The 26,288-nt window shown below is 35.8% G+C and overlaps 1 protein-coding gene across 16 annotated transcripts in view; it reads right to left on the bottom strand.

The window, feature by feature from the left end:
* Nucleotides 1-26,288, bottom strand: part of FIGN (fidgetin, microtubule severing factor) — a 385,491-nt gene that overhangs the window by 7,646 nt on the left and 351,557 nt on the right. For 3 of the 16 annotated variants that reach the window (XM_084524061.1, XM_084524053.1, XM_084524062.1), the window contains one exon: nucleotides 337-592. The exons of 12 other annotated variants lie outside the window; for them this stretch is intronic. In XM_084524061.1, the coding sequence (XP_084380187.1) occupies nucleotides 337-439 (103 nt within the window). In that variant the 5' untranslated portion in view covers nucleotides 440-592. Of the gene's footprint in view, nucleotides 1-336; nucleotides 593-25,155; nucleotides 25,261-26,288 lie in introns of those variants that run through there. One more of the 16 variants, XM_084524063.1, reaches the window with a different exon arrangement.

The raw sequence follows: 26,288 nt of genomic DNA, 5'->3' as shown, positions 1-26,288 counted from the left end.
CCCTTAAAGAAAAAAACATAAAAAAACATACAATACCCTGATGAAGCACTATAAACAGTCAGATTGTTTTTTTATAGGCACATATACACTGAGGCACATTTAATGTTGATTCAGTAGGGGGAGGATATTTTTTGTTTTTAAGGTAGATATATAGGTAGTGCCAGATTTCTCAAAGTAATTAAATAAGACTTGGTACAATTTAAATACTCTGAGTGCAGATTTATTTATAACATACAAGGTACCCAACTGCTCTGTCCTCTCTCATCACTGTTTCAGTTTTATATGTTAACCAATATAAAAATATGAGACACAGCTGACAGATCACATCTAGGATACCTCTCTTATTTGGTACTGAACACCTAGTTAGCACAGTATAATGCACCCTGCGCAGAACAATATGACACAGACATAGCAGGTCATTCCATAATCCAACTCTCATCTAAAGTGGTCCACGACAGTTTCAAATCTGCTTCGTGGAGTGCAGCAAAGCAATCTCCCAGGCAGCGCTCCGTCGCTTTCATCACACAAAGCCTACAACTCGGTATGAATTACAACTGGCTCCTTTCTGCCTCTCAGTTCTGTTGTTGAGGCTCTGGAAAAAAAAAAACAAGCATGACTTGTCTGTCGGTCTCCTTGCTTGCTCTCTCCTTTTTCCTTCCCCCCCCCCCCCCCCAAACAGCCTCCAGGGTACAAAGAAAGAGGGTTTAAAAAAAAAAAATGAAGAAAAAGAAATGAAGGTAAGTCCCTAAAACTTCCATGTCTTCCAGAGCTGATTATTAAAAAAAAAAAAAAAAAAAAAAAAACAACAATGAACAAACAAACAAAAAATAAACTACCTATATATAAATTACAGGATGCAACTGCCATTTTGAAGCAATTAATCTTGCAAATAATGTGATGTGAATTATTCCCCCTAACAGTAATCCACTGTGCATATTTACAAGCATTAAGATAACCCCCTCCAACTCTTACCTATGCATGGTAGGCACATTGCTGATTTTTGTACAGCTGTATCAAATAGACCTCCTTAATCTTTCTCGTATTACCAAAAGTGATTTTTGCAAACAGTCTTGTGCCCTCTGGCACAGATTCCCTGATAAGGAGGAGGCCTAGTCGAAATGAAGCATCTGTGGCACTAGCTCCCCTCTGAATTACTGCAGTCTATTTTGACAGCTCCTACCCCCTCCTGTTTCTCTCCCCAACCCCTTTAGCTCTTCATTGCCTGACTCTGGCATCTGACATGGCCAGCTTAGCCTCGCTGAGCTAAACCTAACACAGCACACAGTTTGGTAACAGAATGGCATGTTTATTCCCTTCTGACTCCCTCTTCCTTGTTTGCAAAACCACTGCACCAGACATTGGAAGTTAATTAGCAGGATGATGCTGTGCTAATTGTGTTAATTTACAAGGTTTTAGTCAAAGAGAATCATGCCAGGGCTGGCACTGCTGTCATGCTTCCGACTTAATGATTAAGAAATACTGAAAACAAGGTGGGAAGGATTGCAGTAATTACACAATAAATGAATAAAGCAACAGATTCATTTGCAATTATATTTTATTGCAGTTGCACTAATTTGAATTTGGATTCTTCATTTTTATTTTTGGACTCACGTATTTACAAATTACCAAATCGGTTAAATTTAGCCTGAAAGCTGCAAAGTACCTCTAATTGTGCCTTATATTTTATTAGTACAAGTACTGCAAATCTCAGTCCACATGAGCATGCCATTGATTACTTGTGTGTTTGTTTTTTTTTTTTTTTTTCCTGAGTGTTCTCTTTCTCTCTCATTTTTCAAACATTTTGACAACTCAAGAAAAATGTCTGTTAACAATTATACAGTTACCCTATAACAGTTAATTCAGAGAAGCATTTTTGACAAATGCAGTTCTGAGACTGATTTTTTGGCAGATTTATTTCTTTCATTTAGAATTAATACAATCTTTTTTACTAATTGTTTCTGATGTTTCAGCCACTGCCTTTCAAAGAGGGTAAATGTATCATGAAATTGAGTGAAATTATAGAAATCATGCTCATATGAAAAAAATGTAATTTTAATGAGGAACCATGAGAGTCTTTTCAGAAATCATACTTTGTTAAATTCAGCTGGAAATCTGGAGAACAAATCACCAACAGCCAACTGTAAGTAATCAGTATCTAAAATTTCTCTAGTGTCATGGGATTTACTTCAAGCCCTTTTAAAATGAAAGAATATTAATATTCCTGTAATGTAAAATGCCTAATAGACCTACGGATGCGTTAGTCCTATAAACAAACAAACAAACAAACAGTCTGTGTTCTGTGATCAGGGACTTATAAGGTTACCAAACCACTGAAAGCTTCTGTTACAGAGATGCACACGAACTTGAGCAGGTTGATGCTTCGTTAGATTCTAATGAATGGATACCATGAGAAAGACTCTTAGCAAAGAATGAATTAAAGCAGTACTGAAACTTTAGTAAAAGAAGGGAAAACAGACATGGATGAAGCAGACCATTTGAGCTAGTACTTGTACTGTAGTTAATGAATACACTTTTGGCACATTGTCTTAACAGCTTGTAAAGGAAGACCATTTAAAGAGATAATACATTAGGTCAGAGCATAACAAATACTTTTCACATATTGTTTAAAAAAATCACCAATTGATCTTTTCATTTAGAATAAATTTTAAGGCTTTTTAAATAAAACAATTCTATCTCTAAGTCACAGTGGGGACATCTATTTAGATGGTGTAAAAATTCAATTATTTGAATTTTATTTGTCTAGGACTAATTTATTTGCCTTGTTATGAGGCTGGAGAGGAATGCCAGAAAATCTGAACTATCCATTATATGAGGAGGGGGGGAAATCACATCATCAACATTCTTTATTTGGAATAATTGCTAGATTGCATTAGATAGCATTGTCATGCTATCTTTGGATATGCTCACTGCACAATAATTGAAAGTTTATTTATTGATGCATATTAAATACCGATGCATTTAATAAAGGCTGTAAAGGCAGGATTAGGCTTTGATTAGATAAGCTTAAGAGAACAGGACTGTTCTCATCCCATGAAACATGAGCATTTATTCCAGCACATTGCAATCATTAGTGTTATTTGGAAGCATAGGTTAATAGTTAACCATAAGCATATTTTTTGCATTAGTATGCAGTGAAGAAATATGTATTTACATGGATTCCACTGGAATGGTCTTGACTTGGAGGCACAAAGAGACATTTCCTCAATTTGATATAATCAAAAAAGCAGCAAACTTTGCCAGGTTTAACTTCATTTGTTAATAGTTCAGTAAGTGTTTGATAGGAGTCTAATGTTTGATTTAGGAGAAAAAAAAAAAAAGTTGTAGTTTCTTTTAGTTATGCAAACACATTTTTTCCCCCAAATTACTCAGTGAAAGAGCCATTTGCTTTCCATATTTCAAATTGTATTTTATTAGCTACTTTTTGCTTGAGCTGTCATACTTGCCTGCATTTTTTTTATTAATGATTCAAATGATGATATAAACATCTAAAATCAGGTAAATAAGGTCATACTTAGAAGTTGCAAAATTTTTTTAATGCATTTTTGAAACTCTGACATAAACCATGGTCCTGAAGATAGTGCATTTGCTTAATAACTTACTGAAAATTCAGACTACAAGGCTAAATGCTTTAATAAATAAATAAATAAATATTTGCTAACCTAGGAATTCTCTGAGCTATCGACATTCATGAACTGCATAAACTGTGCCGGTATGAGCTGTAAAGGCAAAAGGAAGGGATTCTGTTCTTTAAGTACAGGTATGTACTTATCAGAGAATTGCTTTTAAGATAAATTTAATACATTATATAGAAGAGGCAGTGTAGGCTTTTTTAGTGGTATCTATTTTTCCTTGTCCTGACATCCCTCCTCGATAATTCTTCCAGTTGAATCTATGTGAATTACATTTAAAGTAATTACAGTCAACAATTTTATTATTCAATTATTTTGAACTAAGAGTTTGACCATTCTTTTTTCCCCTTCTTATTTTGTGCACTAAGCCTAAAACATAAAATCTAATAAATAATTCTTCATCAGTTTCACATACTTCATTACATATGGCAGAAGTCTATTTACAAATTCAGACAGAAAAACAAAACAAGACAAAACAAAATCATGCTAAAGTTAGGAAAAAACAACTTTGTAATCTGAATGCAAAATTAAACAAGTAATATTCTACACAGCCTGGATGTCCTGAGGGGCCCGATCCTTCTAGTATCTCGATTGAGTTTGCGCATGCAAAGATCCCTCCACCTCAGTATTGGGTGACACTGCTGAGCCCCTTACAGGATTAGATCTGTTACAGAGGACAAAAATAAATAACAACCCTTTCCTTTCAATTGAAGGGAAAGACTTCTGCTGAAATGTTTTCCTAAAAGGCTTGGAAAAGTGCAGAAATACTAGCTAAGACCACACTAGGCGAAAACACAACAAAGGATTTACTGTATCCCACCAAGTCCAGATGAGAGCAAGCACCTTCTACCCAACCAGATTTAGCAACAACTGGCTTTACAGACAAAGGACACTGGGACTTCAGTACACCTCTCTCATCTATTCACATTGCTAATAATATAATCAACTTAAATTTAAATCAACAGCAACTGTGGCTTTCTGACAATAACAGCAGAGGTTGCATTGCACTTTCAGAGATGCCGGGGAACAAAACCTGTACGATATGCAGCTACTGTGCACAGGGAACCAGAAACAGGGCAGTACACCAACCTTCCCAACCAGCTACCAGAGTTCCCGCTTGAATCAGGGGACTCCAAACATTACTTCAATATATCTGAGGCAAAAGAAAGTAATTCTTCTCCCGTTGTGGTCTCTCTTATTTCTGCCCTGTTCATCCCTGCAGTGTTTTAGGCCCTATCTAACACAAATCTGCAAGTTCATTTGTAAACCTGCTGAAGAAGGTTCTATACTTTAGGCATGTGGTTAAACATGCTCTGAGCAACTGCTTGATGCTCTGTTGAAAAGGGGTAGACTGCTCCAAGGGTGAATGAGCAGATGAGATATTTCTGATAACTGTCCATAACAGATTTGTAGGGAAATACCCTTGCAAGCAAGGAAGCAAGTCCAAAACCTCAGCTCTGAGTAGCATCAAGCCTCTTCCCTCTAGACCTGTAAGCTGACTTGAACTTCATGACTTCAAATTGCTTACACGTTTAGCAAAAGACTCCAAAAGCTGTCCCTACCAACTGAACACTTTTTCAGCTGTCTCCAATTATGAAGACACTGTATTTACACAACGGAAGATAATGATTTTAGTCTACAGATCGCTTCTTGTGGACATGCAGAGATCAGCTCTGCCAAAATAGGTATTGACTTAAATGGGCACTTCACTGGAACACAACAGGACTTTCAAAACTCGTACTTCATTGAGAGCTGAAGGTGTGAAGGTGTCATTACTATTATGATCAGGCCCTAAATCCGCATTTGAAAGTCCTTCTTAAGCATGGGAAAGTTGAATAAATGAGTCATTCTATAACCACTGCTCAAGATGTAGGACACACAACTCCCTGGTTTCTAAATCTGATAATATTTTGTAAGACTGTGTACTGTCATGTGTCCCATAATAATAAAAATTAATTCAAGATAAAACATTTCTTTTACACTCCATTTTTTATTAATAAGCATAATTTCAGCTATTTGAAGATAGTGCAACTGATCTCTCTTAATTGGAAACAGAAGGGATTTTGAAGAGTGGATTGAGCTAATTATGTTTTGCAGAGGGGAAAAAAAAAAAAAAGAGAGAGAGAGAGAAAGAAAATGATTCCCACATTTATTTTCTAATTACTCAGTGAAGACCTCTGCTCTAGTCCGTGAGGATCTCCTTTGACGTCAAAGGATTTGGTGGAAGGATGAGCCTCCAACTGAGCTGCCCAGCCATACGGGGCCAGCTCTGGAAGCTTTTGTCATTAAACGACAGCTACAAACCCATGAAAACAGACCTGGAAAGTGTACTCAGTATTTTCTTGGTGGGGGTCTGGTCTTCTTATTATATACAGCCTATGCACACCACATGCATCAGTTGGAGTAAGCTGTTGGCAGGGTGTTTACAATATGATTTCCATCTAGCAGGGATAGTGAAAACATTTCAATCTTTAAAACAAAACACTTAAATCACGAGTAATATTGAGGATCACATATATGTCAACAGCACTTAAAGATAAAAGCAGTAACAAAAACTCAACATATTTTAGGAGAGCTTGGAACCAGTAAAGAGCATAACTCTAGACTTGTAGTCTCAAACGAATACATCCCAATTATCTAATTTAAATACTGTCAAATGATTATTCCTTTTAAATCACACTTTCGCACCTCAGGACAGCAAATTACAATACATCTGCAGCAAATGAGTTCTCTCCCTCCAAGTCCCCTCCCTGCCATTTACATAAAGCAGTGCCTTCGATAATCACAAAGCCATTTCTGGCTAAACATCCTTTAGCAGATCCATCAGCCTCTAAAGACTTATGAAAGAAGAATGAATAGTCAAGCAAGCAAATGCTAACTTTTGCCAGCAAAAGCAGGTTTGATCTATGAGCCAACCAAGCAGCAGCCCACAGACATAGATGACATGGACAGGAGCTATGCTGCCCACCTCAGAGGTATCGGTTTCTCTGTGGCAGCAGTCCGTAAGCACAAAAACAGTCTCAGTTCTGTGCCCCATACAGCATAATCACATTGATGCACTATCATCGCATAACACAAGTAAAGACATTGATTGATGCACGTCTGTGTCAGAACCATTCCATATGTAGAATTGGTCTCATTTGTGATTAATTGCAGTTTATCTTTAAAATATTTTACTATATCAGTCTGCCCTCACTGTATTCATTTGTTGATGACACTTTCCTATACCAACTAGAAAACACACTAAGGAAGACAATAATTGGAATGTGTTTTCTTTTCACCTACTATTAATGCTTCCACTTCCTAGGCTTTATATTTTTAAACTGTTCCCTTCAAGTACCTCTGAATATACCATGCTTTAAAGATCCTAGAATATTTTGTAATTGCCAAAGAAATAAGGAAATAATAATTTCTGAGACAATACTCAGAAGAACAGTAATTGCAAACAAAAGTAAGCATAACTTAAACTAACAAAAAAAACAATCACGTACTTTTTATAGCAGAATACACTTATAGGTATAGTGTATTTTGCATAGATGTAATATACCATGTAATCTGCAATTTAAGCCTATATAAACATGTCCATCAGTATAACTACTGCAGGATAATTGTAGTGATTCTGAGAATTAAAATATTTACAGTGTAAAATATAGTCATAAATAAACAGAGTTTGGCTACTTGGCACAAGTATTTATGTATATTTCTAAAACCACAATAGCTCAGACCTGGAGCATGATTCTGCTCTAATATTCTTTTTTTTTTTTTTTTTTTTTTTTTTTAAAGAAGAAACCAACAGAAGTAGCCTTTTCCTTGGTACCCCTTTCAGAGCCTGAGTTTGAGGCACATTTTCCTTGAAAGAACATAACACAAACCCTTAAAAGGGGAGCAGATAAAATACACTCCCTGCTTTACTGTGTATTTCATGTAATCTACTGCAGCAGGTGAAACACTGAACGCTGAACTTGTTTTTTAGGTAGTAAATGAGAGGCAAAAGGAACGAATTTCCAGCACTAGGGAGGGAGCATCACATGGAACATTCAGATCCTGAACTAAGCTGTTCTGGGAAAAAATACTAGTATTTGAAAATGGTAATTTTCAAATATTCAAATCTATAGTTTTTCATTTACTGTTATTATTTGCAATTCAGGAAATTTTTTCCTTTTACAGAATTGTTTTCATTCATACTTAGAATTATTGCTTGCTTTCTCACTGTAATTAAAGCATTTTAAAAACCTTTTTTTTTTCATGTATCTTAAATCCATTACAACAATTTCCTTCTTACGCCCACTTCCTTCGTCAAATGAAGATCATCAGGACATACCACACATGTCCATAGGGGCAGCGGAGCTAATGAATATGTATGTTTTATGTCACAACACAGCATTCCCCTTGTTCTGCAGTATCGACCTTCTCTTATGTGAGTAAATAACAGGTGAGCACTTGTGCATGAGGATAAATGGGGTTAAAACTGCCATAAAGGGACATACTTTATTTGAACAAAGTGGGTGCGCAATAAATGGAGATTTAGGTGAGGATGAATTATTTTTTATGTCATGCCATTCCAAAATGTTAGAAAATAGTCTTGCTCTAAAACACAAGCACAAGTTTCATAACAAAACTTATCTAAAATATATTTCCATCCAATTAACAGCAGCAGCACTCTGTATAAATCTCTATTTATTCCATGACATTATATCTTTCAATTTATTTTTCAATCACCATGCTTTAAGAATAAATATATATGTGTGTGTGTATGTATTTATTTCCTAGCTTCATATAGCCAGACAAGGTTAATTTCAGAGATTTATACAGCCAGGTCTATTCTCCTTACAAATATGAAGGCAAAGATCAATTTCAGGAAGTTTCAAATAACTGTAGTCAGGTTTGACTCAATATGCCTAAATAACTAGAGTAAAAACGCCAATTTATATGGGCCAACAGCACAATGCTCAGCCTGTAACTAGGAATACTGCTTTCCTTTTAAGGTGCTTATTCCAAAACCTATCAGCACAGGAAAGGTATGAACAGTTGCTTTACTGAGATTAGAGTACCTCTGCTAATTAGCTAAACGAGAACAAATACTGATTAAATGTATATATAGAAGTAATCTGATACTTGAGGAAAAAAAAAATCCCTCTTAAGATGACTCCAGAGTGTACAAAGCCGTTGCAAAATTTGTTTGTTATTTATGCATTTTGCTTTTTGGCAATCTGCACATTAATTTTTAATGAAATAGTAAAGAGATGTTGCGTCTCACACTTCGATAAAAATATTCTATAGCCAGGACTGGGTGACATAGTGCATTAATTCAGTGTCCTTCACTCCTGGGACCTGCGTATAATTTAGTCCAGCCTGAAGAAAATAACTTTGATCTGAAGGCTGTGGAAAAAGCTACATATGAAATGAGTTTTGGTGGGTTTAGTGTTGTTTCTTATATACAAGACGACATATGAAGATAAACTGCTTTAGCACGCTCCTGACGTGGCCCAGGATTAAGAGCAGAGAGCTCTCAGCAGAGCTCTGCCACGCTCTCTCTCCCTTCCCTGCCGCCCCAGACACAACCACATACATTTCTTTCCACTGTAAGCGCACAGAGCGGTGAGAGCTGGCATTCACCGCCTTCCCAAAACGCAGTAGTATCCCGCATGAAAGGATTGTATTATCAAGCCATGTATTCACTCTGTCTCTCCACTAAAAAACTACAACAAAACCAACGTATGTATTTCAACATGCAAGATGACTTTGCAAGAAGGGCTAATGTTATCCCAGGGAACCTGAGATTTCCTTCCCAAGCCAGGGAACACCTTAGCCAAGTCATCAGGACTGTACTAATCACGCTCACAGGGAAAACTGAGCTCCGGCACGGCTCCCGCCCAGGCTTGGCTGTGCACGCAGCTGACCCTTCCTTTCCTTCCTGTTCCCCCCAAAGCAGAGAAACAAGATTAAAAGCAGAAGCATAACCAAAGACCTGACATTCTAGAAACACTAAGCTAAGCTAAATCTTTTTCCCACTTAAACCTTTCAATTATTGTATTCCACAAATTCCAAAGATTCTTTCTCGCTCATTCAGTAAAATGTATCTGATTTAGCTACTGAAAAAAATAGAATATAACTCTTTCTATCTTTTTTTTTTTTTTTTTTTTTTTTTTTCCACGCTCTTAGTTTAGGACTGACTCCACTGTTTCCTGAGCATTTTAAAGGAACTATATAGATTGTTTAGTTAGCTTGACAAATTATCCAGGGAAGGGAGAGAGGAACAACAAGGAATTTTCTATAGACAAATATAGAAATATCTCTATGGATATACTTTTATATATTTTACACATGTGCATAAGTGAGAGAATGCCTTAGCTGAGAAATTTAACTCTGTGTATGCTAGTATTTTCACGTTTTTACTGGAGAGAGTGGGAGGGAAAAGAAGCTAACATCTCATGTGATATGTTGGTTTTCCTTTCTCAAAAAGAGCAAAGTTCATTCTGCAACAGGAAAAGTTGAGCCAGGTCTTGAAACACACCGTATGTCACAGAGTGCACAGGCGTTTCAAGGAGTAGAAGAGAATAATGCTCTGGCTTTAAAAACAGAAAGAAATGATAGAACCTAGCTGATAAAATGTCACATTCCTCTGCAGCTATCACACAAATTCAGCCTTTTCTGTAAACAGCCTTTAAGAGAACAAAAATCTAAGCCTTGCAATGATGATATCAATAACTGGCTGCGCCCCATTGATAGCTTAAGTAACAATAAACTGTGTTATTTTTCTGTAATGTTGTCCATATTGTAATGGTATAGGTAGTGACCGAATGATGAAATAGTTTTAAAATTTGCTTCAGGGTACAGAAGTCAAGCTCTGCTGATTAGCATCTCAAAGCTCACTACAGGCACACATTTGTATAGCTGAATAACAACACTTGCATTTGTATGATTTAAAAAACAAACTAACAAACAACAACAACAAAAAAAAACAACACAACACTATTTTACTTGATGTTTTATGATTCACCCGATAGAAGTCCTTTCACAAAATATACAGGATGTCACAGTTAACTGTAAGAATCTCAAAGTGAAGGTAGAAAGGTAACATCACAAAAAAAGCCAAAAGGTTTTTGGTGTCAATATTTGATGCCCAGTTTACAAGGTTCATGAGTTTCTCCTGTCACTTTAAAGCCATTAGAACCACTGAAGTTGATAAATTATTGTGAAGGAGGTAAATGTGCCCACATTTTTACCTTTTTAGTTTTGGCAACAATTAATAAGCAGCGGATCATGTAAATAATATTCAGTCCAGTATTTGGATTTCGTGTAATTTTAATTTAAAAAAATCAAAGAAAACATACATGTTTTCTTTCTTACATACATGTAAATATACATGTAGTTATATTTCATTAAACTATAGACAGAGAGTTCTGGTATTTGCTGCACTAGCTCAGTTTCTAATTTATTTCCCATGTCTAGTAAGGTGGCTTTGAATCTTTATTGAATTTGAACATTTCTAAAATTTGCTGTCAACTGAATGGACAGAATTTTGAGTTCAATCACACTTGAGACCCCAGTCCAATGTTCTGCCTTCAGCAGCACCACATCTTCTATTTGCATTCTTCTTTTGTAATTTCTAAACTCATATTTTATTACAAGATTTTAGTTACAAAACTCTCCATCCAATTTTATGTCAAACAATATTATAAAACTGCATCCACATGAATTTAGTATAAAAATGTTATACACTATCATCAGGAACACTACAATTTTGCTAACATTTCTCTTTTAATCCAGAATGTGCAAATACACAGGAATGACTTAAAGAAAGGTTAGCATTATTACAGCTAAACATATTTGGCAGCAAAAACTAAGTTCAGAAACTAGAAAATCTTTACTGAAGTACTTGACAATGACAGTACAAGTTTATTAAGCTTGGTTGGTATTTCGGAAAAGAAAAAAATAGTACAACTTAAAAGAAAAAGAAATGGGTTGAATTATAAGGTACTGTGAAAAGATTTACAGATACAGCAATTGAGAGGTAGATTCCAGTAATCAGAGGAATGCATAACCACTGCAAAACAGGTAGGAGTATATCATTTTAATTCTCTCTTACTTATTGCTTTATATTCTTATGCAAGTGAAGCAGAGGAAATCTAAATATGACCCTATTTAGATATATTATCTGAAAAGCCTTTGTAGAATTCTTAAGCAAACCGGATTGTGCTTCCAATGCTGCCCATCTAGTTTTCCAATGTGTTAAATTGGACGGCTACTTGGACAGGTCTCTATTCATTATTGAACTGTGGAAAGGAAACACAGAGGTGGCATTTTCCTTTTCAACCATGTAATGCCTTGTAGCCAGATTCCAAAGCATCAAGGAGAGATTCTTTCTTTCTTTTTTTTTTTTTTTTTTTTTTTTTTTTTTTTTTCTAGACAAGCTGTCGTAATTGAAATGAAGTCTAATCAGACTCATTACTGTTTTCAGCAATTTGCACCACCAAAGATGCTTATTAGGTAACAGTGTTTAATAAACCGCTCTTTAGAAAACTACCAGTAATGAGCTCTTAACAGCCAATCTTTAGCGTGAATGTAATGTGAAAAGTGTTCCTAGCGCTGAATAGATTTTCACATTTAGTAGTGTCATAATTAAGCTCAAGGAATTGGTAGCTGTGATGATAGATTTACTGCAATATAGTATTTTTTTTTTTTTCTGAAAATATATTAGAAAATACTTGGGGTTCGATTTCCAGAACAAATATTAAAACTGAACAAAACACTGTGCTAGACTGGCTTAGCTCTGTAAATCAGAGATTATTTGAGGAATGCATGGAGTACTGTAAATCAGGTACCACCCACCAGACATGCATAAAGTTAATTCCACCTAGCTTTGTTTGACTGCTCTTCCATCACCTAACAATTTCCAGTCATTAATATACAAATAATAAATGTAGTTGTCATCAGCTGAATGATAATGAACAAAAATGACCATTAAAAAGGGGTACTTGAAGAAACACTTGTCAGTACTCCTTCCCCAGCAACAGCTGAAAATGCTAGAGAAAAAAAACAGAGCAAATTGCTTGGTTTCAAAATAAAATTATATAAATATAATATATATTTACACATATGCACACATGTATACACAACTAATGCTGTCTTCCCTACAAATTTAAAATATCATTAATTCCTAGTACCTATTTTGCACTCCCCAAAAGTTCATAATGCAAACAACACCACAGTTCTAAAAATGTAACATTGTGACATATATTATTAATAAACACAGGTATCAGCAAGAGGTAAGTTTTCATCAATAGAAAGTTCAATTTAACTGGACGTATACCTCACTGCACTAGTCATATCAATACTAGTACCTAACAAATGCTGAAAGAGGCAAAAAAAGAAAATAAATTGCATGTACAAGCTCCAGCTAATTAAATATCCAGAGTGAATCCTCAGGAATAGCCACCATTCTCTCACCAGATTGATCTGAGACTGACATAATATTTAAAGTTATCAATAAGAAATGACCAAGACTACTTTTTTGTCTCCCACTAGGAGAAATACATAGGGATGCAAATGTTGTTTTGCTTAGTAGAGATTCTGCCAGAGAAGCTTTGTGTCGGCAGCCAAGACTTTGGAAGGAAGCGCATAAAGATGAGCAATCAATAATGAAACCACCAGCAAAATGATGGAGGCTTTAATTCTCTTGAACTAAGATTTTTATATCAGAATCGCAAGATAAGAGGCTACGAAGAGTTCCTTTACTGAATGAGTGTTCTCATTACAACTTTCATATACCCTAGCCCCCAAACTTCAGTAGTCCTAAATGCAGCCTATAAGCCTCCATATCTGTTTGCAGCTTTCTGAATCAATAGGACTATAAGAACTGAGACTACCAAATTAATGCCAGTTTCATTTGATTTTGTAGTATGCACTTCTTTGCACTACAAAGTAGAAAAAAGAAAAAAATGCACCCAGAACTCATTCCCAGATGGATTTTTGTAGCTTTCAGATCAAAATATCTTCCAGTTTCTTAAGTCTGAACTGAATTTGTACACAGATCCAACATTTTTAGTGCTGCTGCCTACTGCATTGTGCAATTCCAAACCCTGCGTCTTTAAGTCAAACACTTAGCTCTGCTTTCTGCAAAATAAAATAAAATAAGAGAGACTCAACAGCTGCTTTGGACTCCTTCCTCTTGTACTTCTGAATAATGCATTAAACTTCACATCATTTGTGAGTGACAACCTGATGCTCTAAAATACAAAATACGCATTTTGTACTGTTGATTTTACTAAGCGCAGATGCTCTGAAACATCAATTGCTCATCAATAAGTCCTTCAATACCCTACGTTATGATATTTTTAGTACTTTGAAAACTGAGGTTGACACAACTGTAGCATCCACAGGAGGCATCATAAGCATCATTATAAAACTACAGTTAGCATCTTATTTCTAACATAAAATTAAAGGGGGGGGGGGGGGGGGGGAACGGGACAACCCTAGTGCATTCCTTCTACATTCTAGCACCAAAACAAAAAAACAAAAACAAACACATAAACAAACAAACCAAAAAAACCCACACTTTTTACCCTCAGATCCATCAGCATTTTATCAAGCCTACAAAACACTAGTCTGTTCACCTAAGAAGCTGACCCCAAACAACACCTGACTTTTAATAGAAATCGAGAATCTTCCTTCTGGTATCTCTCTGGGCCTGCTTAGTCTATTCCTGAAAGCCTTCCATAACAGATTCTTACTGTTTCTTACTGAACCTAACAAATTTTACTTGTTACACCACTTGCAGGCTGCTACTCTGAGTTGGAGTGTCACAGATATGTGAATATGGACTAGCGTAGGAAATTTCTGAAGTTTGGAAAGTAAAGGAAGGAAGGAGGCGAAGCTACAGGGGCAGGCACCTGTAGCTTCAGAGGCTAGTGCCTCTGAGGCCTCAGAGGGTGAGCACCCTCCACTGGTGCAGGACCAGGCAGGAGAAGAATGCTTACTGCCATCAAAACCTATGGTGAGCACTGGAGTTGCTTCTCTCAGGACTAGTGAACCAGAAGACAGCAGACATAGCAGAAACTGGATTCCACATGAAATCTACTGCACCTTCTATAGCAGCACAGATGTTACTTTTTCTTCATCAGTGAAACTCCAATATTACAGCCCAGCTTCTCCCAGTCAGGCCCCAGCATCAACCATAGGCTGCCCTTCAACAAAAGGTACCTTACATAATCCGTAGGGTGCCTTTGAGTACAGAACAGCACAGATTTCTCTGTTCTCTTGTTCAAAGCAATATTATTTATTTATTTTTTTAAAGAGAAGAGAGCAGTTTGGATGGAATACCATATAAACCTGTCTCACATGGTGTTTTGCATTATTTGTCCGTTGTCTTGTAAGAAATAATAATAATTAAAAAAAATCCACCTTAATTGTTCCAAGCAGAAGCAGCCACTTGTCCAAATGCTTCCACACAAACTACCTCTGCAGACTGTTAAGGTTACTGTTCTATTATGGCACATTCACAAAAGCAACACAATAGATGCATTACAGCAGATGAGAACATTTGTCCAACAGATCTGGAATCCTTTGGATTAGAGCAGACATTATTCCACACACTTTAGATTGGCTTAAACACGCAGGCTTGCCTAGTAGGTCTTTCTTTAAAGGTAGAGCAGTCTAGTACACAGCTACCCTGATTAAAATTAGTTATGGAAAAATGAAAGAAGCAAAAGGAAGAACACCAGGTCCTATAAAATGCAGTTTTATTTAAAACTGCATTTTATTTTTATTTAAATTGTGAGTTTGGCTAGGTGGGTGTGTGGGGTTAATTAATAAAATGAATGCATGAATGAGGAAAACATCCACTGGCTCGTGAGGGACTGGGGTGAGCATGCTAGAATGTAGCAGTACTTGACTTTTACTTTATTTTTCATAGAGTCTATTTTCTGCTTTTGCACTATGGAGCTTTCTATTTATTTTAGCATAATTCTGTATCTTTGTCATTAAACAATCAAGTTCTAATAAAAACCATAATGCAAACAGCCAGTTGTGTAATGAAAAACAACACAAGGTTGAAGGGGGGTTCCTGCCTGTTCTCAGCAGCTGATTAGTTTATGCCCTGCAGCATGAGATAGAAAATATGTTCCTTGCTATTACAGTTTTGATTCTATATTTGTGTTTTATATGTTTTTTTTAAAGAGCCACAATATAAAGCTTTAGTTTAAAGAAAATAGGTGTGTGTGTGTATGTGTCTGTGTGTTTTTATGTGTAATTGCACACAAATTTATTTCCCCTCACAGAGCGAGGATGATGTTTGTCTCTAGTGATGGCACAATGACTAGTCTAGAATCTTTCTGACAGAAAAAGAACACAACAAGAAAAAAAAATCATTTTGAGCTATCCCGGTACAGATTATAATAACTGCAATCCCAAATGCAAGTCTTTCTGAGAAATTTCAAGTTACCCCTTTTTCAGCAGGCCCCTTGCTGCACTGCAACATACTATAAGAATATTACTGCATAGAGAACAGCACAGTTTTATTCATAAAAAGGTAAAAACCATTCAGCTAATTGCTTTTTATACTCTATAAATGGTAGCAGTTTATTCCCTGGCCGCAAGCCAGGAGACCTCCTCCAGCAGAGACACAGATCTTTCAGATGCATCTTTCCTCCTGTATCTGACATATATGATCCCCATCTCCCCTTTCCCCTCCCCCAATTCTATGCATGCATTTCTACAACTGTCCTCTATCTCAAAGTTAAAGCTGCACCAAATCAAGAGCAATGGTGCTAAAGGGTGGTCAGAAAATAGGACAGCAAAGGTTTTTGAAGTTAACAAAGACGCCTCCTGTTCCTACCACATATCAAGCATGTTTCTGGTTTCTACATGAAGGCCAGGTTGCGTGACTGCCCCTCACTTTAGGAATTTAACTCTACAGATACGGCATAGCCTTTAAACAAGCTCAGCCCCAAAGGCCAGGGGAATTCATGTGGAGAGATCCCATCTCGGCGAATGTCAGCTCAGTCACTGAGTGGCAGGTGAAAACTGAGCCCACGGCAGCAGCAGTAGATGGGTTAGCTGGTCTAAAGATATACCTAATACTGAGATTGCAAAGTAGAAAGTAGGAACAAGGAAACCACATTTAAGAGGTCTTTAGAAATATTAGCACACAAAAGACAGGAAAATGACGCAGAACCTCCAAACTCCAAACTTTTTTTGTATTCTCCAAGGCTAAGGAAGTCTTTAAGTTTGCTCATGGCCTCACTTAACTTTTTTGTTACTTTAAAAACAAACAAACAAACAAACAAAAAACCACTTTATACTGTTTTCCTTAGGCAAATAAATATTTAGACGCATTATGACACAGAGATCTTGTGCCACCTTTTCAAGTATATATCTAAACTATTTTAAATAAATTCCTGTATATAATTTAATGAAAAATACCTCAGGCCATATCTATGTCTTATTCTTTCTAGGTATTAAACAGAGAGTTTGCCATGACTGAACTAAAAGCTACTTGATAACAAATGGTTAGAGGGCACAGGCTGGTATTTAAGAGGTAAGGTTGCACCAAGGTAGCTTTGATGGGCCATTTTATATTGAGGATAACCAGAAATGACATTTCTTAAAAAGGTCTGGATTGCTAAAGAGAAGGAATGCACTAAATGCATCAATGAAAACTGCTGCTGAGCATGACTGCTTTTTTTAATATTTTGACTATTTTCAAAGGAAAGACAGTCATGCTACAAATGTTTTTTCAATAAATCTCTGGCGAGTACTGGGCACTTCCAAGATCAGTTACACAGCATACTCTTAAAATGATTAAACTGTCTCTCACAGCACTTTAAATGATAGACTGCCCAGAAAAAGCACTAGTGCCCCACAAATTAGGAATTGTAGCAGTAGTTGATAAGCTAGAATGAGCTCTGGGCTGTTTTAGGACACACCTCACCCTCATTACTGGGCTGCCCCTCTTGGAAAATACTTCCCCTTGTGTAAGGTCATTCAACTAGATTAAAATATCTCACTGTAATGTTACCTCTTTGTAACACCTCAAATGCTTAGGTATAGAAATGCTAGTTACTGGATGAACAATGATCTTACTTTCATATGCACTGCATAAAGATACCACCTATGTGATTCAGTTGAAAAAGAAAATTTAATCTATATTTCTGGGCTAGCTCTATAAAAAGCCAAAAGTTGCTATGACAGAGATTTTAAATAGTTTGAATGATTCCCTGCTCTCTTCCTCAAGTTGTTATTAATGTCTATAATTTAGGCCTCTGTGTTGCTAACATGCATGTGGCGCTCTCTCTAGTCATATGAATAAAGCTGCATAATTAGGTGGTGGTGTAATTTGTAGCCTCCAACTTGTTCTCCCACTTCCCTTTCCTGATGTTCCTTGAAGAGACTGCGATTTATGTTGGCGGCAGATCGTGCCACCGTTACTCACAGGAAAAATACCCTCTGCCTGCAATTTTTTTGAAATTACTGGCAAGAATTAAATGTCCTAGCAAGTCCGTGCAGTCACCAAGGATAGGGATAGCCCACATCAAGCCCTGACACCCACGCATGGAGGTGTACGATCGTATTGCTGGAGCGGGAGCTGGGGCAGGCGACCAAACAGTTAACAATGCTTGTCCTTTCATCCTCAAAACTGACAGAGACTTCTTTAAATTCAGAGAACTCCTTTTACAGAATCTCCATTTGACAAATTTTAAACGTGCCCCAATGCATTCATCAAGTTCATCTCTATTAACAGGAAATGAAACTGAAATAAAGAGGCACTCTTCGTGTTGACTGCAGTCATTTCAGATTCCATGGCAGCCCGTGTCTTCCCAGTGCCTTTCACATGGAAGAGATAATGCGTGTGAAGAAAAACAAAATTGTAGGTTTAGTAATGTCAAAATCTGATTTATGCCAAAATAGAGATGTCAACAATAGCAGAATAAGTGACAAGTGTTAAATTACCCAAAGAAGTAAATTCTGTAATTATTTACCTCTCTGGCACATGATCCTTAACAACCTCCAGACCTAAAAGGAACAGCAGGAACCATGTGCATTTTTAAATTCAGCTTTTTATCTTATTTGTGAGAAATGACTTTTTGCCCTGATTTTTTTCTTTATTTTTATTTTTTGAAATACAACAAAGTGTCACCAACAGCATTTCAAATAACACGTCAGCAGCAAGCCCCATACTGAATATGCTGGGAGCTGAGTGTATAGTCATCTGCAAATGGACAACTTTAATTCGATTCCTGGCACCACTGGCCACGCTGAGAATCCTTCTATCTCCTCACACCAGGGGTTTGCTCTTTTAAGCATTGCTCCCTGAAGGGAAGGAAAAACTAGAGAAAGAGGATTTCCAATGACCCTGCACAGATGAATGGATGTGTCAATGGTGAATATTGGTTCAGCTTTGAAATAGGGAATCCTGCAGTGGTTTCTCTGCTTCATCCCCACTAGTGAGTTCCACTGTGGACTTCAATGTGTAGGAGGCCTTTAGGGGACAGATAATAAATGGAAAAAGGGGCAAAAAAAAATCAATAAAATGGTTTAAGAATAATAGAATGGCATTTCTCTAAGCATAACCTTTAAATGATTTCTTAGATAATTTTCTCAAAGAAATTATCTAGCTGGCCTAGCTGGTTACAGAAATTGGTTAAAAAAGAAAAAAAAAAAAAAAGCTTACTTAAATAGGGGTTCTTTACCTATTTAAGTAAGCCTATTTACTTACTATTTTACCTATTATTTACCCCTATCAACATTAAATGCTAGTGTGCATTTTCAGCACATACTTAATTTTGATGTGTTTCCATTTGTTCACCTGTTTGTTTCTGGTGTAAAGCTAAAGTCAAAACAATTGTGAAATAGTGAAATTGTAAAAGCACTCTCTGTTTCAGTGGAAGCTTATTCTTTCGTTTATGACTGATTTTACGGTAAAAAATGGTGAAACACACAAAACAAACATGGAAAGGAAAGATACCTCTGCTTATCTGTGTAACTCTCCTGTAATTCAAGTAAACACAAGAACGTTTGTCTAAACTGCAGTAGAATATGCATCTACTTCCACAAGCCTTTTACTTCATTTTCATTCAGCTACCTATCAATCAATCTCACCATGACACAATATAATTTCCTAATCATGCTAATATTCATGCTTTTATCTCTTTTTAAATCAAAATAACATATATTTCAGTACGACATAAGTCTAATTATTTAAACATGATGTAGAATAACACTTCCCTAAGGCCATTTCTTTTATGAGTTTTAGTTGCTTAAAATTGCCATATAATTTAATCTCTAAAGCAAAATTTATATAAAAGAATAACACAAGCTTCCGCTACAGAAGGTTGAACTGTTGAATTCCCAGTAAGTGCTGCTTTTCCCTCCCTTATGTCTGTAATAGTTTTCTTATTAGTTTCTAAAAGCAAAACAAATACATTCACCAAAGTGAAACATCATGTTTCTCAACCTGTTAAAAACCACAGAATAGGAATTGTGTCTTTTTTCTCTTATATGTAATAACTTAAGCTATGTAGGAAAAAAAAGAAAAAAAAAACAACAAAAAACAACAGAGAAGAGAAGAGAAGAGAAGAGAAGAGAAGAGAAGAGAAGAGAAGAGAAGAGAAGAGAAGAGAAGAGAAGAGAAGAGAAGAGAAGAGAAGAGAAGAGAAGAGAAGAGAAGAGAAGAGAAGAGAAGAGAAGAGAAGAGAAGAGAAGAGAAGAGAAGAGAAGAGAAGAGAAAAAAGAACAAACCTTCTGCACAGGTTTCTATACCTTTGAAAATGAAGTTGGCATTGTCAACTGCTTTCTATATGAATGTATGCTCTTTAAATATAACAATTTAACACAAATAAACAGTTAATTGCTAACAAAATATTCACATCTATGCAACTTCAACATTGCTGAGAATACAAAAAAAAATCTAATGGATATCTAAAGGAACATATACAAGACAATTGCAGTCATTAATACAGATACTGAATATTTTTGGATACTCAGGGGTAATAGCTCTACATTTCATAGGTATCATCAGATATGATCCTGCTTCAACCAAGAAAGAATTCAGGTAATCAGATTTATATAGCCTACAGCATTTCCTAAGGACACTGCCTGGGATTTGCCTCTTTTTAAATAGTTGAGATGTTAATGTTCTTTTAAGAGTATTTTTTAAATACTGAGCAACATCTTCACAAAGAGCTGCACTGATTTCCAATTATGTAAAAATTAATATGTTTAATCAAGCTACAAGAAGAACAAGGACTGGAAAAATTCCACCACATTAAGTAAAGGATTATTACTCACAAGAAATATTTTCAATGTCAGACAGACTTGCAGCCAGAAACTAACTATACCTCTTGCAGAGAACTATGTGCCTGTCTCTCCTGCCTGACTAGTTTTTCAAAGCCCTCCAAAACAACACCAAAAGGAACTCTAAATACAGTGCTGACTTGCTTTTCAACCTCATTTGTTTTAAGCATAGGCAAAGAAACTTTCAAGAATAAGGTGTAAGTAGAGTTACCTTCTATAAATGTGCATTTTCTTTTACATAGTATGTGCACTGGCAATGGAAGGGAGGCTCCTGATAAGTTGCTCTGCTTAAGTTGCTCTGCTCTCTGGTATCACGATTGTCTAATCAATACGGATATTAGTTCATCTGGCCTGGTCTCAGCAATATGGTAACAAATATTTCCTTTTTAAAAGACATTTTCAAATGCGTAACCAAAAAAAAAAAAAAAAAAAAGCTTAATCTTTCTATGTTGTCATAATGCATGAAATACTTTCATTTTAGTACGTTTTAGTATTCATGGTCATTATCAAGTAAATTCTGCTAAAAAAATAGGAACAAAATTTTGGCATAATTTTGAGATGATAGCAGTACAGATGAGAATTGCTCCCATAACCTCTTTCTGAACGGTGATATATGCAAAATAATCCAAAAAGGGGTTGCTTTCCAGTTCCTTTTCAGACGACTTGACATCCACTGTTCAAGTGTTTCAAACCTTCAGTTGCTGACTGTAATAGTGCACAGATGGAACAATATTTATTCTGTCAGTGGAAACTAATTAGGATGACACTAGCTCTGAACATTAAACCAGAAGAAAAAAAAATCACACTTTACACAGTGTGGCACATGATCTGTGAGTTTGCAAATAAAGGCTATAAAATTTAATACATTTGTGTTATATGGGAGGTGTGACCATCTTTGCTATTGCCACCATACGTGGTATCCAGCAACGGGCTTGCAGATCCATATCTGGATTTGGGTACAAATGCCTCATCTTCACTGTTAATTCTCTTCACGTCAGAAACCGCATGCCAACAACTTCCACTCTCTCTGCAAGAACAGCAAGTCAGACTCACAAATTATTCCACATTATTCTTCAGTCAGCTGCACTGCCCCAGCAACCCAGTGGTCACCTCTCAGCCTGTTGTCCTGTAGGTCCCAGCTGCACCACCACGACAAGCTGGGCAGAGCCTAACACAAGGCAGGGAGGTGGCCAGGCCCAACACTCTGATACTCCCCCTTACCTCTATGTGCAGCCATGAGATCAGCTGCCCTTTAAAATAAAAGATCCCATACAATAGATCATCAAGCCCAACATACAGGTGCAACCTCCACCAACAGTTGGCTCACAGTTGCTAATGATTCAAGGCACTTGCCCTCAACTTACAAACTAGTGATTTTCAAAACCTCACTAAGGATCTGAAGCTCCATCTTTTGGTACCTGAATATCTTTAAAAGTTTTCTTGATATTTCTACAAAGTTAAGCCTTCCGATGTTCATTAGCTTGAATAAAATGGTTTACAAACACCTAATGCTTTGAAGACCTACATGGTATACCTCATGTTCATAAGATTAAAAACATAGCAGTACAGTGCTATGTTTTTAATCTTATGTTTTAATCTAAGTTTTAATCTTTTAATCTAAGTTTGCTCTTAGATTGACTCAACTATTGGTCCAATTGTCTTCCATTACTATTCCCTTTAAACAAAGGGACATTTGCCAAGAAAGAATTGCATTTGATGTGCATACATATTCATGTAGGTCCACCATGTTAAATTTTACTTTTTAATAACTTATCTGTGTAAGGGAAAAAAGAAAAACATAGTTTAAACAACATTGGCTTTTGTAATTTGGAATGATAAATTAACAGTGTCAAAAAAAAAAAAAGAGGAAAAATGTATATCAACTGCTCACAGTTAAGCAAGAGTTAACACGTTAGAAGTAGGATATCATACAAAAAAAAAAAAAATCCCATTAACTATCGTTCCATTATGCAAGATAAACTGAGGAGAAACAGAACTGCCTGATGAAGTGAGATCTCAAAGGCTTCTTGTTTGTGCAGCGTTATGATCCTCCACAGTTGTTTAAAAAAACTTTTGTAAGTGATATTTTCCATATTGGTAATGTTCTTCACTTAGAATGTCTGTTCCTGCACCATGAACATGCTGGTACAGAATTACACTCTGGTTTCATCTGTATTTCTTCCCTCTTAGAAGAAGAGTTTTGGTGCTACATATGGCCAGCCTTTCCTGTAGTAGGCCAGTAGTATTAGTGGTCTACATTTGACGTATTTATGGCTTTTTTAGGAAGGGACTTCTCACAACTTCCTCTCCAGGTCATGAAATGCAGTAAGAGGGGTATGATATTGCATATAGTCCCATCAAAAAATCACAAAAAGTGATGACCCTGAATATGTTTTTCATAAACTGGATGGAAGAGTTAGACAAACATTTCTTCAACATTTTCAGCAATAGTCACTAGTCCAATAAACGATATTATCTATGTCTACAACTCTGGCTTTTCTCATATCCCTAAATCAATGAGACATCCTGAAACTGAATTATTTCAATCTAAAAATATATTTTAAAGCACCTTTTGCAACTAAGATACCAAATGTGCTCCATAAAGCTTTGCTTATTTATTGATATTTATGTCAAACTTCAAAGGCTACTTTTTGAAATGCAATATTTCTTCATAAACTCAATTCAAATACAGGGCACAACATAATGAACAAACCTGAAAAAAAAATGATGAAGTGCATCTTACTTTTAATTGATGATAATATCTTCTGTGGATGCCAGATAGCATCTCTACTGAAACCATACCTTGGCTTGACAATAAAGCTGGAAGTTACCCAAGTGTATTGTAGCCAACTGTCAGATTTAAAAACAGTCACAACATACTATTAGTGGCATTCAGCCAATCTCTTAAAGAACACAATGACCCCAACTTTATTCTGAAAACTCAGTTTGAAAGCAAATCTATTCCCTAAAGTAATTTTCAGCACTGTTTAAAAAGCTTGGAAAAATCAGATTAGAGTAAACCAGGTTATGTAGATGTTATGAGAATGTAACTTCTAAAAATAACTTTATAGATCAATTCAAGTTAACTTCAAATACAGAGATCTCACCTTTTGCACAGCACTGCACCTGCATGGTTTATAATTCTGGTCTCAAATTATCAGATTGATATGGTTTGTATAGTTAGTATAGTCTGTAGAAACCCTGTGATATAAAACAACTCCTGTGCGTTGAAGATTTATGCCTTGAGAGCCTTATGTGAGCACGTTACATACAGTATCTGATAGAACTGCTGCACTGTATGCTGTATTTTGAAATGACTATGGATGCCTAAGAAAAAATAAATATTCTCTCAACAAAACAGACATGCATGTGTATTACCATAATCGTAATAGGGCACAAATTTCCCTCCAATTTTTTATGCTATGTTCTCATCACCACTATAAACTTCCATGACAAATAACAGAATCTTACGAATGAATGAAAACAAAAACAAACAAACAAAAAAAAAACAAACAAAAAAAAGAAGCATAATGCTAAATACAGTCAATGGATGAGGTGCAATCGTTGAAAGCTAGCTATAATCACAGAAAATGCACCCAGGTAAATGCTTAATAGAAACTCCTATGAACTAACAGAAGTGACACAAAATCAATGAAACTCCTATTAAAGCATTATTAAGATGTAACCTTGTTTATTCTAAGTAATATAAAATGTACCCGCTCACACATAAAAGCCAACCACTCACCACCCAACCTATCACAAAAATGGTGAGATATACTCTTTAGAAAAACGTTCACAGATACTTCAGAAAGAGAGGAGCACAGACTAACTCTTCAGTATAATTGGTCTAGAAAATAATTTATGTGTTTTTAATGTGTACATCATATATTGAACTTATTCTTTCCAAACAGCATTGACTAAATGTCTCTGTAAGATTGATTCCATTGGATAGCAGTTTACTAGTTTGTATATTCAAATTAAGTTACTGCTCAGCTAAAATATCACATGCAAGGAGGAACTTGAGTTTGTTTTCAGCATGTGGCTAAGTAAGATTACTTGTTTCAAGCACAGCAGCTGTACAGACTTTGCTGATTCACGACATCTAGCTTATAACTGTAGCATTAGGAACAGTTTATACTGGAAAAGTACAGTGCTTAATTTCACTTTCACCACTTTAGTGAGGAAAACTACATCAATTTAAAGTACCACTTACCATATTCACAGTGTAACTGAGGCTATGAAAGGATTTTGCCACCACAGAAACCTAGGATCAGATTTCTTTTCACTCTTATCACAGTTAAACAAGAAGGAAAAGAACAACATGGGAATGCTCTTAGTTTCAGGAAAGTAACTTATGCTTTAAATGAAGCATATTTAGCCATGGTCAATATTTTGGTATATCTGTAGAGGCAAAATTATGTCTAATGCCATCAAGCCTCTATGTGATATTACAAATATTTCACAGCAAGTAGTTTCCCAAGGCAAGGACAAATTAAGGGAATAACGAGCAATTGCAACACCTGTTGTGGCTGAAAATTCCACTCGAGATCATCAACAACTTCTCACTGAAAAACACTGACTGTTACTCAGCTTGAAATTGGGGGAGTTTTCACTTTGAGCAAGGTCATGCTCTTAAGTAGAACAGAGTAAAGGAAAGATAATATAGTATAGAATGGTGGAAAAAAATGCAAATTCTAATTATACATACTAATCTTTATCCAGTAAATATCTCTATTTAAGGTGTTAAGTGTATCAGATGATACAAAATTAGTAAAAAAAATAAATAAATAAAAAATAAAATATAAAGTATTTTTAATAAATCTCAATATAAAATAAATCTCAATATAAAATAAATCTCCCCAACTACAGGAATTTAAAAATAAAGTTGTAGGAGCATTGCTTAGACTGTTATTTTAAAATTCTGCTTTCCATTTCTAAAGTTTAATATCTTTTAGCTTAGGCAATTTTCTTATTGGAAAACAGTAAGATACCCCAGTAGAATCAGAGAATTTGATCATTACTTGAATTATTTCATACTTTTATATTTCAATTTTCTTATTAAAAGTACCTGTATTAGCACTGCAAATATTGAAACTTTGTCAATTAATTACATGTAAATAAAAATATCCTTATAAAAATTATGCTCTTCTATGTTCTATCAGATAATGTAGCAGTACTGCATTGAAAAATTAGTAAACCCCTTTCTGGCTACAAATACACATATGTATTCTGCTTCTATTAACTTCCCCTTTCTTCTTTCAACTGAAGTCACCAGACATCTTGACTTATAATTGCATTTTTTATTTTGTCATGTTTGTTTTACGATATTTGTCTCTTAAATCTCTT

The sequence above is a fragment of the Aythya ferina genome (genome assembly GCF_964211825.1).
Source record: "Aythya ferina genome assembly, chromosome: 6".
NCBI lineage: Eukaryota > Metazoa > Chordata > Aves > Anseriformes > Anatidae > Aythya > Aythya ferina.
Note: the sequence above shows the minus strand (reverse complement) of the source record. Positions and strands in the feature narration are given on the sequence as shown.